Here is a 13,677-nt window from a genome sequence, read left to right as displayed (position 1 = left end):
CTTTATAATTAGGTGTCAAGTGTTTACAGACCTCATCCCTTTCATTTTAGTTAAGAATCAGATCATTAGGGACTCCTTTACCTTCAGTACCACTTACAGTTGAGAATCAGTGGATTCCATACCCTTGCCTTTCAGTACGATTTCAGTTAAGAGTCAGACTTATGTAACACTTGCTTTTCAGTACCATTTATGGTTACGGGTCAAATGGATATGCACACCTTAGAAGTCAAAGAATTGTGCACAGTAAAATAACTGCCATGCACAAAAGAGATGTTAAGAAAAAAGCTCCTGACAGTGAAATCGGTGTTTATTTCACCGATGTGATGCAACGCATAATTCAGCTTCCTGTGAAGACCACTGAAGCCCCAGGTTTTACTGGAAGAATAAAATAATGGATGTGTCCATGGCAGAATTTTTACATATTAAACGGAAGTCCACATGCTGAATTTTTGTATTAGCATTATGGGAGGGTTACTTCTTGTATCATGAAGTTACTTGTGTGTTAAGTTTTTTTTTCCTTCCAACTATTGAGTTTTTTCTGCCAAGTCCCAACAAGGTCACTGTGAAAATGGCCAAAATCAATAGGAAAACATCTCTATACTTCATTCAGTATTTAATGTAGTTCATCAATTAATTTGTTGCATTTGTTTACTCAGCCAGTACCCTTTTAATAGTGGAACCACACACAGGTCATATACCTTCATGGCTCAGTCCTGAATATATAAAAGTGATGCTGCTGAGAAAACTAATATGGTTGCAAAGCATGATCCTACTCTACAAATGAAGAGTATTAGAACTACTCATTTCTCAGAAACATGATTGAGTGTGCAAACTTAGGATATGCAAAAATATTTTGTGTGCCATGGGAATTGATGCAAAAAGTAATGGAGGTGAACCCAAGACATAGCTACTCTATACGGGATCCCTTAAACTTTTTATAAATGGGGATTATTGGATGAAATAGAAATGAGAATTGGGACTCAGTAGGGACATCTGCTATTATCAGGTTTATTTTTCCTGGTAATTGAATGCTTGGTGCAAATAATTTAAAGAGGTGTGAGTGTATACAATAGAAAGGGCAATAGAAGCAGTGTTTTATTTGTTTGGACACAGCCGTATTCCAAAATTAGGGGAGGTAAAGAATTATTGGATGAAATAGAAATGAGAATTGGGACTCAGTAGGGACATCTGCTATTATCAGGTTTATTTTTCCTGGTAATTGAATGCTTGGTGCAAATAATTTAAAGAGGTGTGAGTGTATACAATAGAAAGGGCAATAGAAGCAGTGTTTTATTTGTTTGGACACAGCCGTATTCCAAAATTAGGGGAGGTAAAGAATTATTAACGCCACCTTGCTTTAGAAACATTTGACTAAAAGCAGAACTAGAATAACATCCCCTAAAAATCAGTAGTAATAAACACAGGAAAGAAGGGTGACGGGGCAGTGTAACTCAAAGAAACATATGGTGAGGAGAAATGCTATGAAATTGCTATAATGGCTTAGTGGTTAACTTCTGTGACTATAGTGTACAGGGTCTTGAGTTCGAGCCTTGCAGAAGTTTTTTCTGGGAGGGTGGCCTAATGGTTAAGGTGTTTGCCTTACAAACACAAGGTGCAGGGTTTGAGTCTCACAAGGGATAATTGGCTAGGCTTAAAATGGCTCGCAAAGGGCAGTTAGCTTAGTACTAATTTATGAACCTATGAAATAGATGGGCTTGAAAGCTTTTCAAAAAGCAGAGCATGTAAAGAAGAGAAACTGGCAGGATCTGAAGGGAAAGATAGGTACCATGTCAGATAAGTGGGTGGGAAATGTGCATATACAGGGAGGAAGGATTAGCTTGGTGAGATGAATGACGTTATCACATGTAATCTATATGGGGAGGCACCATCAAATAAAACCTCAGGAAAATGGATGGAAGAGATCAGATAAGCATGCTATAGAGTGAAAAGATGAAGGACAGCAAGAGAAATGCTAAGAGCAGTTAGAAATCTGGGAGTAAGGAGGAGCAGATCGTAAAGGATGCAGTGCAGAGATACATCTATCTCAGCAACTGGGGGGTAATAAAGGAGTACACCAAGTAATTGAACATGGGGCAAATAGGGCAGTGAAGAACTTCAATAAAACCTGTAAAAGGTATATGGATGGAAAGAATAGTAGACATGTTCTAAAGGGGGATGCCAGAGGAAGGAGAGAAGAAGCTATGGCACTGGAAGAGGAGAAACATCAACATGTTAAATTATTTGAAATGAGAAACAGGTGAAGGATGGGCCCTTTTTTGGGGAACTCTGCCAGAAGTATGGAATAAGGGAAGGAAACTAGTTGTTTTATAGAGTCTTCTACTAAACATTTGTGAAGAATGTGTGAATGGGGGATGGAAAGGGAGTACATAAGGCAAAAGGACAAAGGAAATATAAAGAGAAAAGTCCTCCCAAAATAGTAAAAATTAAGGTGATGAGAAAAGACTCAGAAAGGTAGGATATACAAAAGTTTGAGGGAAAACAGCAACCCAGGCAGCAATGGGGAAGTTAAGAAAGGAGTAGAGAAGAATTAACAGGCTGGGAGGAAAACCATCTTTGGGAAGAAGTTTTAGACTGGATGAAATTATTAAACAGGATGGGTCCATCTGGAGATGTGTACGCCAGAATAATTTACAGAGAGTATAGAAATCTAGTGAGATTAGAGAAAGGTCAGGCTCTGACATCATGCTGCTGGTGGATAGCACTGTGACATGGTGAGTGCAGACTAGTTATGTATGTGGTGATCAGGTGAGAATATCATACTGCTGTGGAAACAGCTAGGCAGGTTGTGAGACAGATACTCAAGAAGGAGATTCCATACTCATGGCAATCCTGTCTGGGCTAGGCAAGTCGGGAGACAGATACTCAAGGAGGAGATTCCATGCTCATGGCAGTTCTGTCTGGGGTTGAGGGCAAAGTTGGAAATGGCAAAGAAAAGAGACAGACTGGAATTGTAACTAGCAGCAGGGAAAGTCAGGACAAATTTAGTGAGTACATGGAAAGAAGGGCATATGGTAGCATATTATCAAAGAGTGGAGTCAAAGTGTGGCTGAGTAAGGCTTTACTCGGAAATAGACACTAGATGGAAAGATGATGCAAAAAACGGGAAGAAGATATAGAGAAAGTATGAAAATACGAAAGGAAAATAGCAGCAATCATAAAATGAATTAACATTTGAGGGAGAAAGTTCTGGACTGAGGAACCAAACCATGACGGAAAAAAACAGAATATTAACAGTTGGTAAGGAGACTCTGAGGAGACAATTGAAGTGCTGCAGTAGGGGGGACAGAGAACATACAAAGGAACTCACTGAAAAATACAGGACAAATGACAAAAAATGTTTTATAAAATGCCATATGAGAAATGTTACTGATTTTATGTGGTTTACACATTATATAAAGACACAGCAGAGTCTAATGGAACTGTGATGTAAAATGTGAAAATACTGCAATGCTTTGAGAAATTTGAAGACATTAAAGTTATAGGGAATTTAAGAAACTATAGATGTTATCTGTGCAGACGGATATACAGCACAACAAAGCCATAAATCACTGCCCTCACTTGTGTATAATGGGAATCACTAACCTTCTCTCCAGCACCAGTAATCAGAGGCATGCAATCTTTTCAAAATCGGTGGCTTTGAATGTTAATCATTTAGCCTTGCTTACCTTGGGAACAAGCCAGAAAACCAACAAAGTCAGCTGAGGACTGCAACAGGAAACCTAAGCACAGAGAGAGACAAAATAGCAATAAGAAGCCCTTACGTGCACCCATGTTAGAATCCAGTTTCCATCAACAGTCAATATGCATACAAAGCTAAAGTAGAAATAGAGAGAGGGATTATTAGCCAAGTGCTTAAGATTAATCTAAACGTTTACTGTAGACTGTAGCTGAAACAGTAGTCACTAGAAGCCAAAAACTAACAGAAAGTCTTGAAGTGATCTCCAATTTGAATCAATATTCCAGTGAAGACCCTAAACAGGCTGAGGGAGGGTAAGCAAGAGTAATAACATTTAATTATAGTTGTAGGTAGGAGATGGATACCCCAAGGTAGGCAATTTATTAAATGACTTACAGTAAGCATTTGCAACAAAATCATTGGATGGTTTTGATCCTTGAAATGGGATAAGGCGTCAAAGGCAATAATTGTATAAATTAATTAAATGCTGATGTTAATTCATTGCAAATAATGTTACATCTTAAGCACTATACAAGACACACAATATACTCTGTTCAACTAACTATGGTGTCATCATTCTAAAATGTATTTCACATCACTTTTTGGTGAGAGTGTGCCCACATATATCAACATAGCTTATCTATGAAAGGGGTTTGCAAAATTCTAGGAAAGTAATCTAAAACTATATGCAAAGGAACAAATACTTCACATGCTTACAGCTGAAGGCTTCTAATAAAATGATTAAATTTCATGTGAAATCTTAATTATAGAAAGTTGAGTCTCAATGTTCATGTAACGTGAAAGTATGATGAAGCATTTAGAAACTTATATCACATTGAATTATGTTTCAAGCTAACATTTTGCATAGGCGCTATACTTGACAATTGTGCAAACTAAACTGTCTTACAGAAACAGATAATGTTCATATTGTGTGGAGACAGTCTTTTGGACTCTGCATACTTGAAGGCTGGGTGGTAATGTCAGAGGTCCAAGTTCTAATATTAACACTGTAACACAGTAATTAGAAGACCCAAGGCTCTTTCGGGATGTCACCTTTTGTAATTTTACCTTGTATTTTTGCATACTACTGTCTGTCCCCCTGAAGACACAGACTGAGCTCCCACCGCTGGTCACATGATAAATGCTAAATTGCCCTCATTGGCCCTCTTCACGATGACATCAGTTTCAATTTCTCACTATTTTACTTGGAAGAATTTAGAAGAGAAAAAAAATAACATACTTTTACTTAAATTTGATTACAGTGGGTCAACAATGGTTTGGCTCTGTCATACACAAGCCTGTTTACTATGAAATTTAGGTTTCATTGCTCATGTTCCAAACCTCCTAATAAACTGTGTGTAGTATAGATTACAAAGATTTACACAGTATAATTGTAGATCACAGGCAAGGTCTTAAGGAGCTGAAACATTAAATGTACATACTAAACCAATGGTTAGCAAGTGTTACATTATGCTGCATTATTTCCATAAAAATAAGATGAAAAGTATTGATATGGATGTGTCTGATCATGGTGTTCATTGATCTTTTCCACATACAGCTGTATTGGAGTATAAGTGCTATTTTTTTTAATGAGACATCTAGATTTACATTAAAAGATTTATTACCATTTGAAAACTGCTCTCTAATAAGTAATTAACTACTTGTAGGTAGGAGATCATTGCTTCTTTTTAGTTATTTGTACCTTTTTCTGACAATTTTATATTTTCCTTTGGAATTTGCAGCAGTCCCAGTTTGGTGAAGAAGTCTGTGTTGCTGCTTTCATGGGCCTTGATATCCCACCCCCTAAAGGGCCTTTGTGGATCCTAGGAGCAAGCTTTATTGGCCGTTATTACACAGAATTTGACCGTCGCAACAATCGAATTGGCTTCGCTGTGGCTGTGTGACTTCACTACTAATTATGGACTACAATAAATCTTGTGAATAAACTACCAATACATTAATTTCAGGATCCAAGATACCGCTAGGGTGGAAAGAAGAACTATGACCTAATAAATAATTAAGCATAGGATGAGGGCTGTCTGTGGAATAAAAGAGGGGAGAGAAGCTGGTACAAATGAAAAAATGTTTCAACTGTGCTAGCAATTTTACTATGATAATACCTAGATTCTTATTCCTACTACATATAAATGAGTCAATCGGGAAAAATGACAAATACTATTTTGTGAACAATTCGTTGTAACTATTAAACAGGAAAGATAAACAGCACAGTTATTTAATCATTTTTTTTCAGATTGTCCTACACGCTATTTCGGGTCTATATTAAAAGACTGAAGAGGTGTTTCATCGAACACCTCTTGGTCGGTACATAAAGAGCGAACGCACTAAAGTGCGAACGCTCAAAAAAGCGATTTCTTTCCCTGGGAAAGAAACATCTAGCACACACACACACACACACACACACACACTTTCAAACATAATAACGTGAGGGGCTACGCCCCCACACCCCCCTAACTAAATATACCAACTCCGAGATCACACTACAGTGAGGAAAGGGGCAAACCCACGGGGATGGACATGCAGTTTCTTTCCCAGGGAAAAAAATCGCTGTTTTGAGCATTCGCACTTTAGTGTGTTCGCTCTTTATGTGTCGACCAAGAGGTGTTCAATGAAACACCTCTTCGGTCTTTTAATATAGACCCCCTATTTTACACATACTGTTACTTTAAGGTAGGATACATTAAAGTGTGGTAATTTTCAATCATAATGTCTAACTGCTTCATTTTGTCTTTGCTGTTTTAGATTCTATGTTTTGGACAAATAGTGTTATGATCCGATTTAAAATGATTTGGATGTTTTACCTTTTTCATCTAAATAAAAAATGCACTTAGATCAAATGCTTGCTATACTTCCTTTACAAAATATTTAAAGGCAGAATAACATACAGACTGATCAGTGCACCCTCACATCAGAAAAGTTGTACAACTAGAAACATATGTATAAATGTATGCCAAATGAGCAGACGGGTAGAAATTATACATGTTGCCTGATGAATGCATGCTTAAACTTAAACATACTATGACATGGGCTTACAACAGAGCAATACAAGCAGGATACACAAGATGGAAACAAGAATTACAGAGACAGAGTGAGAGAAATAACAGTGACATTAAATAGTATAATTCTTCAAGTTATTTGCAACAAACTGCAGCAATATCTGCAACACTACATCTGTATTTAGAAAGCACTGTATTCTCACAGCTAATGATAACACATAGGTGATATCCATTTCTTCTGGATTAGCTAATATCTCTAAAGAAATTGCATCTATTCTTTATGGTAAGAATGTTTCTGAATGTTTGGAAACTCTACACTGTTTGCTCCCATCTTACATCCACTGGGACGCTACTTTGGCAAGCTGTCCCTGTTATGTTAAATGTCTTTTCACCAACAAACTGCTCTACAAATCAGTCCTAAATGGGTTATTATTTGTTTACCACATAAAAAAGAGGTTCTAACTGTTAGCTTAGAGGATAATGGGGGTCAGATATGTAGTTTGGTTAATTAAGAGAAAAGGGGAGAAGACTGATTTATTCTTCCTCTACTGGGAAGCCAATATGAGTATTGCTACTACATTTCAAGTCTCCCTCTGTGTAACCACTTTATTTTATTAGTTTAGTTGTTATATTAAAGATACAAAACCTAAAATGTGTTTGTCTGTTCATCCTTGTATTTTTATTACAGACTCTTGCAAGTCTACTGTCTCCTTCTAATGCTCATTTCTACTGCCTCATGAATATTTTTCCTCTTCTAGTTTGGTTGTCTGTTTCTAGGGGATACATTTTAAAAAGATGTCTTTGATGAGATGTAGTGTCCATGCCTGACCTGGGTATCTTTGAATACGTTCTTAGTATCCCCCTCCTGTATCCTATCTGTGATATGCTTCAGTTTCTTCTTACCCCTTCATGAGCCCAGCGATCATATCCCAGCAGCCTCTGTTTACACTTCCTTTTTATTTTCTCATAAATGCATGGTCTCCCTCTAGTCTCCTTATATATATGTTTCAAACCATCGCTGCAGGTATGGCTTACATTTAAAGAATTGTTTTCAAGCTCCTACTTGCTTTAATAAAGAGATAATCAAGAAGGTGCACCTTCAGCTGATCAGATCCTTTCATATTTTTCTCTGTGGCCTGAGGCTGCCCACTCGTCTCCTCTCCCCTGCATCTACCCATTCCCACCCACTTCTAACTTCCTGTGATTTATACCGAAGCAAACCCATCTCCTTCCATCCCAGTCATATTACATGCTAGTCCTTATCAAATGGCTTTCTTAATTATGGCTACAAAATCTTACATTCCTTCTTCACAGATTGCAACACATGGCATTCCTTATGCAACTCCTTTATTTACTGTAACTAACACTTTTACCTCTGTAACTAAACTACAAGTGTACTACTTTACACAGTTCTTGTATTTACCCCTAACTATTATAAGCAATGTGCACACAGTCTAGACTATCTTTTTGAGCAAAAATAAAGTCCACTGTTATGAGATTTATATATATATATATATATATATATATATATATATATATATATATATACAGTTGTCGCCTCACAGTAAGACGCTGTCCAGTTTGATTCTCAGCTAGAGCGTCATCTGCATGGAGACATGCGTGAATGGGCGTACCTTCATTGAAGGTTGTGCATCAGGGCTGGTAACTCGGTACGTAAAAATCAACTACCAATCATTAGCGGACCGGAGTTCCGCTGTGGCGACCCCTAACCAGGAAAAGCCGAAAGACACAAACAATATATATATATATATATATATATATATATATATATATATATATATACGCGCACGCACACACACACAAACACACACACACACACAGATGGCATCCAACTTGTGATCTTCTCTCTGATAGTTTTACATTCAGAGACTAAAACGTCTGTATCTCTTATAATTATTCTAGAATTATCTATGATGCCATCACAGCTTCGAAGGGGAACTTTTAAGCAAACTTGTAGACAATGAAGTATACTTCTTATCTGCAAGTACAGTGACATGTATTCCATACAGCACAGGGAATTATGCCTTATGTTTTACAACAAGTACAAGACCAAAAACATTCTCTTTCATATTTTAAACAGCACAACATGCAGTCTGTGTAAATGACCTATCCAGATACGTTATATAGTAACAGTGCTGTCTAGTTAACATAGTTATAGCAACAGGTCAAGTCAGTAACTAAGCTCTGTAAATAACTAGTCTGCCTCTTCAGACTGACATGTCTCTTTTAAATCTTAATTGCAAGGGGATCCTTCTACTCCACCCCTTTGCAAATCTGTTTGCTACATAAACAATATGTGTAAAACTGCTTCACAGATACCTGTCTGCATGTAAAATGTATGTAAACATAACTACGCCTGACGGCATCTCTTACCATGGTACACATTTGTATGTGTATGCCAGGCAACACTTCATAACACTGTCACATTACTATTTATTCCAGCTACATTTTTATATGGAGAATAACAAAATAAGGGCCCATTCTGCCATCACTCCTTTGTTTTTTGAGAAGAGAATACACATTTCAGGAGCAATTTGCTCACGTCAGAATAGCTTCTACATCATATGAGGTGAAAGCACAAACATATTTTGTCTGTGAAATACAGACATGGTTTATACCAGTTGGGAAATGGATTTTACTCTTAAGCAAACCCTTTTTTAACCAATCTTTTTTTTACCTTGGCTTGTTCCTTTTTTCCTCCATTACAAATCTTTCGGCACAGCAGGCTGATGGTTACTTGTTGGTGCCTTCATCTCTGGAAAGAACACTGCTGTGATCTGTAACAGACAAGTTTTTGTGGATCTGCTCATAACACATTACCTGACAATTATTCAAATGGCAACAGTCTTAATAGATGCAAACTTATTTTTCTGGCAAGTCAGCTTTGCCCTTTCACAAATGAGCACAGAAAGCATCCCAGCTGATTTTATTATTAATATAGCATTACATCACAGTTGCAAATCACTCTTTATTCTAACGCTGTCTCTGTCAAATGGCCTTTGTATTAACAGATGCAGTCTGTTAACCACAGTCTCATAGGTTTATAGGTAAGTACTAGGCTAGCTGCCATTAGCAGCCACGGTGGTGCAGTGGTAGTGTTGTCGTCTCACAGCAAGAGGTTCTCCCGTTCGATTCTCGACTGGAGCGCCTTCTGTGTGGAGTCTGCATGTCCTCCCCACGGTCGAGTGGCATTCAAAAGACATGCGTGAATGGGTGTGCCTTCACTGAAGGTTGGGCGTCGAGCTGGCACCTTGGCACCATGAAAATCTACTGCCAATCATTAGCGGACCAGAGTTCCGCTGTAGTGATCCCTAACCGAGAAAAGCCAAAAGAAGAACAACTAGGCTAGTTGCCAATTCAGACCATTTTAACCCTAGTCAGTTTCCCTTGTTCTGCTTCAAATAAACTATCCCATTTGGTTATAGACTGGCCTTAACCATCCTGTGGTCAATAATTATATATTACCCATAATGAGAATAACTGGCATCATACCATAGATCATTTTAGGAGACCCCTGCATGGGATAAAGCATTTAGGAGCTGCCTCTGTCCATTAGTAGTACAGGGGACAGACATGGGGTAAATCTTCTGTTTCCCACCCATAGATCACAGTTGCACTTGAATATGAACAGGGCTGAAATTTGTTTAATGTGGATGGGGAGTCTGTTCCAGAGTAGTGGTATCTTCTGAGAGATATAAATATCCCTCCAAACCATTCTATTGATGTTGCCAAAGAGTTTTTGATCCCTAGACCAAGTATTTCTGATGCTATATGACTTACTGATGTAAAGTAAATCCATCAGTATTGGGTCAGAGGTTGCCTTGTATGACAGACACAGGTCACCTCTTAGCAGTCTGTAGGATAGTGAATATAGTGATAGAGCTTTGAGTCAATCCATGTAGGACATGTTATTTAGGCCTTGTATATTTTTAGTAAGGTATCTCTGTGGGCGTTCCAGTTGTTGCATGTGTCCGGATAGGTACATGACAACGGAGGCATTATATTCAGTGACTGTCCTAATGAGGGCTGAGAAAAGTGGGATGATGGCATCCCTAGATATAGACACAAGCCCTTTGTTTATAAGTTGTGCAATACAGAAGGACTTTCTTACTGCAATGGACACCTGTTGGTCAAAAGTTAGGTCACTGTCCACATAAGTTAGCAAATCATGAACAAATGGGTCAGCTCTTAAAGGTGTATTGTTAATGTGGTAGTTGTCTAGGATAGATGACTTCCTAAAGGATACAATAACATCTCTCCCCAATTACATGATACATTGTTTCAAGATAAGTTGCAGATGCTGGAAATCTGCAGATTCTGATACCTCTCTCGAAGATATTTCAGGGATGTTGCAGTAGTGTACAATCAAAAGTAGCATATTTGCTTTTTCTCAGGTAGTAGTTACAGAGAACACAGACTGTACTCATTGTATAAGTTTGATACTGCAAGTAGAATTCACCTGTATTTGAAAGGTCTTCACAAACTGTCAGGTAAGACTGTAACCTCTGGTAGTGGTATTTACTTAACTCTCAAAGATTTTGTTGGTTATTAAACACTGCATCAAATGCACACTCAACTGGATTTTATTAAAATATTTAATTTTTTCCCCAAGCTTAACAGATTTTGTTGTGGCTGTTAACAAGTCACATATCTAGTTCTAAGGGTTATTTTAATTGTTTTATAAAGTCATCAAATCATGTTTAGCAGCACTACGTCCAGTGGAACTTGCTAATGCTAATGTTAATGTAGTAAAACAAAGTCCAATTGATCTGAAATGGTTCAATTCCCTGCTCGTTAGCACATTTAGAGTAGATATGCTATGGGCAAGATAATCTCTTCAGCGACCTCCTTGGGATCTGTCTTCAGTGAGGTTTTCTGAGGGTTGGAAGGGACTGTAAGCAAACTGTTATGACTGATTTTATCAGGCAGTAGAAACTAAAATCAGAAATATAACTTCATCATTATTTTTTGTCTGTATAACTTGTACACTTTCAGCATAAGTGTAGATACAACTTGTCTATTCTGATAATTAAATTACACGGTCTTGAAGAAGGAAATAATACCTAGCTAGCATAAGCAACTCTTCTACCCATATGTCATGTCTGACTCTCAGAAGTCAGAACTACATTGCATATTGCAATAAACACATTCCAACCCTCTGCTAAATATATTATTTTACTGTTCTACAATCTTACATCTATGTGCTTTGTAAAAATTACCTTAACATGACTATATTAATCCAAAAAGGTCTTTATTTTTCCATAAGACCATACAATTACATGTCCTTATTTTATTTCCTGTGCATATTCATGTTGTGCCATATTCTGACTTAATTTCATTTGCTATAATAAGTCAGAGGGGATCTATATCACCTAAAAAAGTCAAACTTTTTAACTTGATGCAAACCTGATATGTCAGTACAAGGAGCAGGGCTGTGTGTGCCAAGCCTCAGCTATTGATGCTCAGCATGCCAGTAGTGCTGGTCACAGCTGCTAGGGATAAGTAACAGGAGAGCTGTGACAACTGTTATTTCAATGATGTAAAGGGAGGGATACAGTCTACCTATGCCTGTGGTTGGGGGTGCAGATAGCGAGTGGGCTTCAGTACTTTGGTAATATTTGGTTAATGAACAATTTTATCTGCTACAATTGCAGAATGAGTTTTATCAACTAGGAAAGTTTTCATTTTAGCCAGTTGTGTTAGCACAGAGGGATAGGACCTTGAATATGACCCAAGTTTAATCTTGGGTTCCAGGTGGAGATGTTAGTAGAAGGAAGGGATAATGAAGCTTTGCCAGCTCATCTGTCTTTGGGGGAGGTTTGAGGATGACATGATGGTGCTGTCATAGTGCTGTCATAGTCCTGACAGAGACTGGTACTACAAGCAGAAGCTAGGCTAAGCATGGGGGCTGGTGTGGAGGTGTTGCTATCTTTGGGCCCAGGGAGGAATTATCTAAGAATACCATACTCCATAGCATGCAGTATCCTGTGTAATATGATGTTGTCATGTAGGACAAAACTGTAACTGCAGTGTGAAGCAAACCTCTGCATGGAACAGTGGTGGCCTCTGGGAAAGTTCTTCCTCCTTGTTGTTGGTAGTGACAGGGTCTGCCAATGACTCTAGCCCAAAGGGGTTAAACACCCAAGTGAAGCTGCATGAATAATAGGATCGGGAGGAGGTAGAGGTATAGGAGAAGCCACACAGCTGTAGCAATCAACCCCAACAGGAAGTTCCCCCACCATGGATTGGCAAAAGAAGAAATACTTGCATTTTGATAAAGTCTTGCCTTTTCCATACAGACAATATAGCCACAAAATTTAGGGGTACAGATCGTCATAGCATTAGCTTCCATAAGACAGTCAGTGAGACTATTATTTTAATTTTGTTAACATTTTCTCTTGTAGTGTTTACATTTCAAGCAGAGGGTTTTGACTTTTCATGTTCTGCTATACAACATGTGGTCTTCTAAGGAAATTATTAATCTTAATATTTGCAATAACTCAGACAGGATTTTCTTAATTCCAGCATTAGCAAATTAAGTTACAGTTGGAGAGATATAAATGAAAGAAATTAGAAGAAAAACTTTGAGATTCAATGCAAAAATTCAGTTCTGATTTTTTTCTACAAGACAGTTAGCTTTTTAATTTGCTTGTAATGTTTGACAAACAGCACAATGTGCAGCATGTAATTGCAAAGAAATGGTGTTCAAACCAGGCATAACTGATTGGAGTCCATGTTCAAGCTGTACAAGCCACAAAAACCTGACTGGTGACATCATAGCTGATTTGGTGTAGTGGTGTGGTGCTCTGACTGTAGACATGCCGAGGGCAATGAGGACTAAGTATACAAAGGGTAGTCAGAATTTCTTCCTACTGGCAGAGATAAGACACAGTGCAGAAGAGTGTACATGAGTCTTGCATACAAATTGTAATACTTGTGTAAACA

General features: G+C 37.9%; 1 protein-coding gene across 1 annotated transcript in view; it reads left to right on the top strand.

Moving 5' to 3' along the window:
- Positions 1-5,965, top strand: part of LOC122805961 (renin-like) — a 109,244-nt gene extending 103,279 nt beyond the window's left edge. The window contains exon 9 of the mRNA XM_044076202.1: positions 5,440-5,965. Coding sequence (XP_043932137.1) covers positions 5,440-5,601 — 162 coding nt within the window. The 3' untranslated portion in view covers positions 5,602-5,965. The remainder of the gene's footprint in view (positions 1-5,439) is intronic.
- The last annotated feature ends 7,712 nt before the right edge of the window (positions 5,966-13,677 follow it).

The sequence above is a fragment of the Protopterus annectens genome, chromosome 7.part0, assembly GCF_019279795.1.
Source record: "Protopterus annectens isolate FY-2018-M chromosome 7.part0, PAN1.0, whole genome shotgun sequence".
NCBI classification, from domain to species: domain Eukaryota; kingdom Metazoa; phylum Chordata; order Ceratodontiformes; family Protopteridae; genus Protopterus; species Protopterus annectens.
Note: the sequence above shows the minus strand (reverse complement) of the source record. Positions and strands in the feature narration are given on the sequence as shown.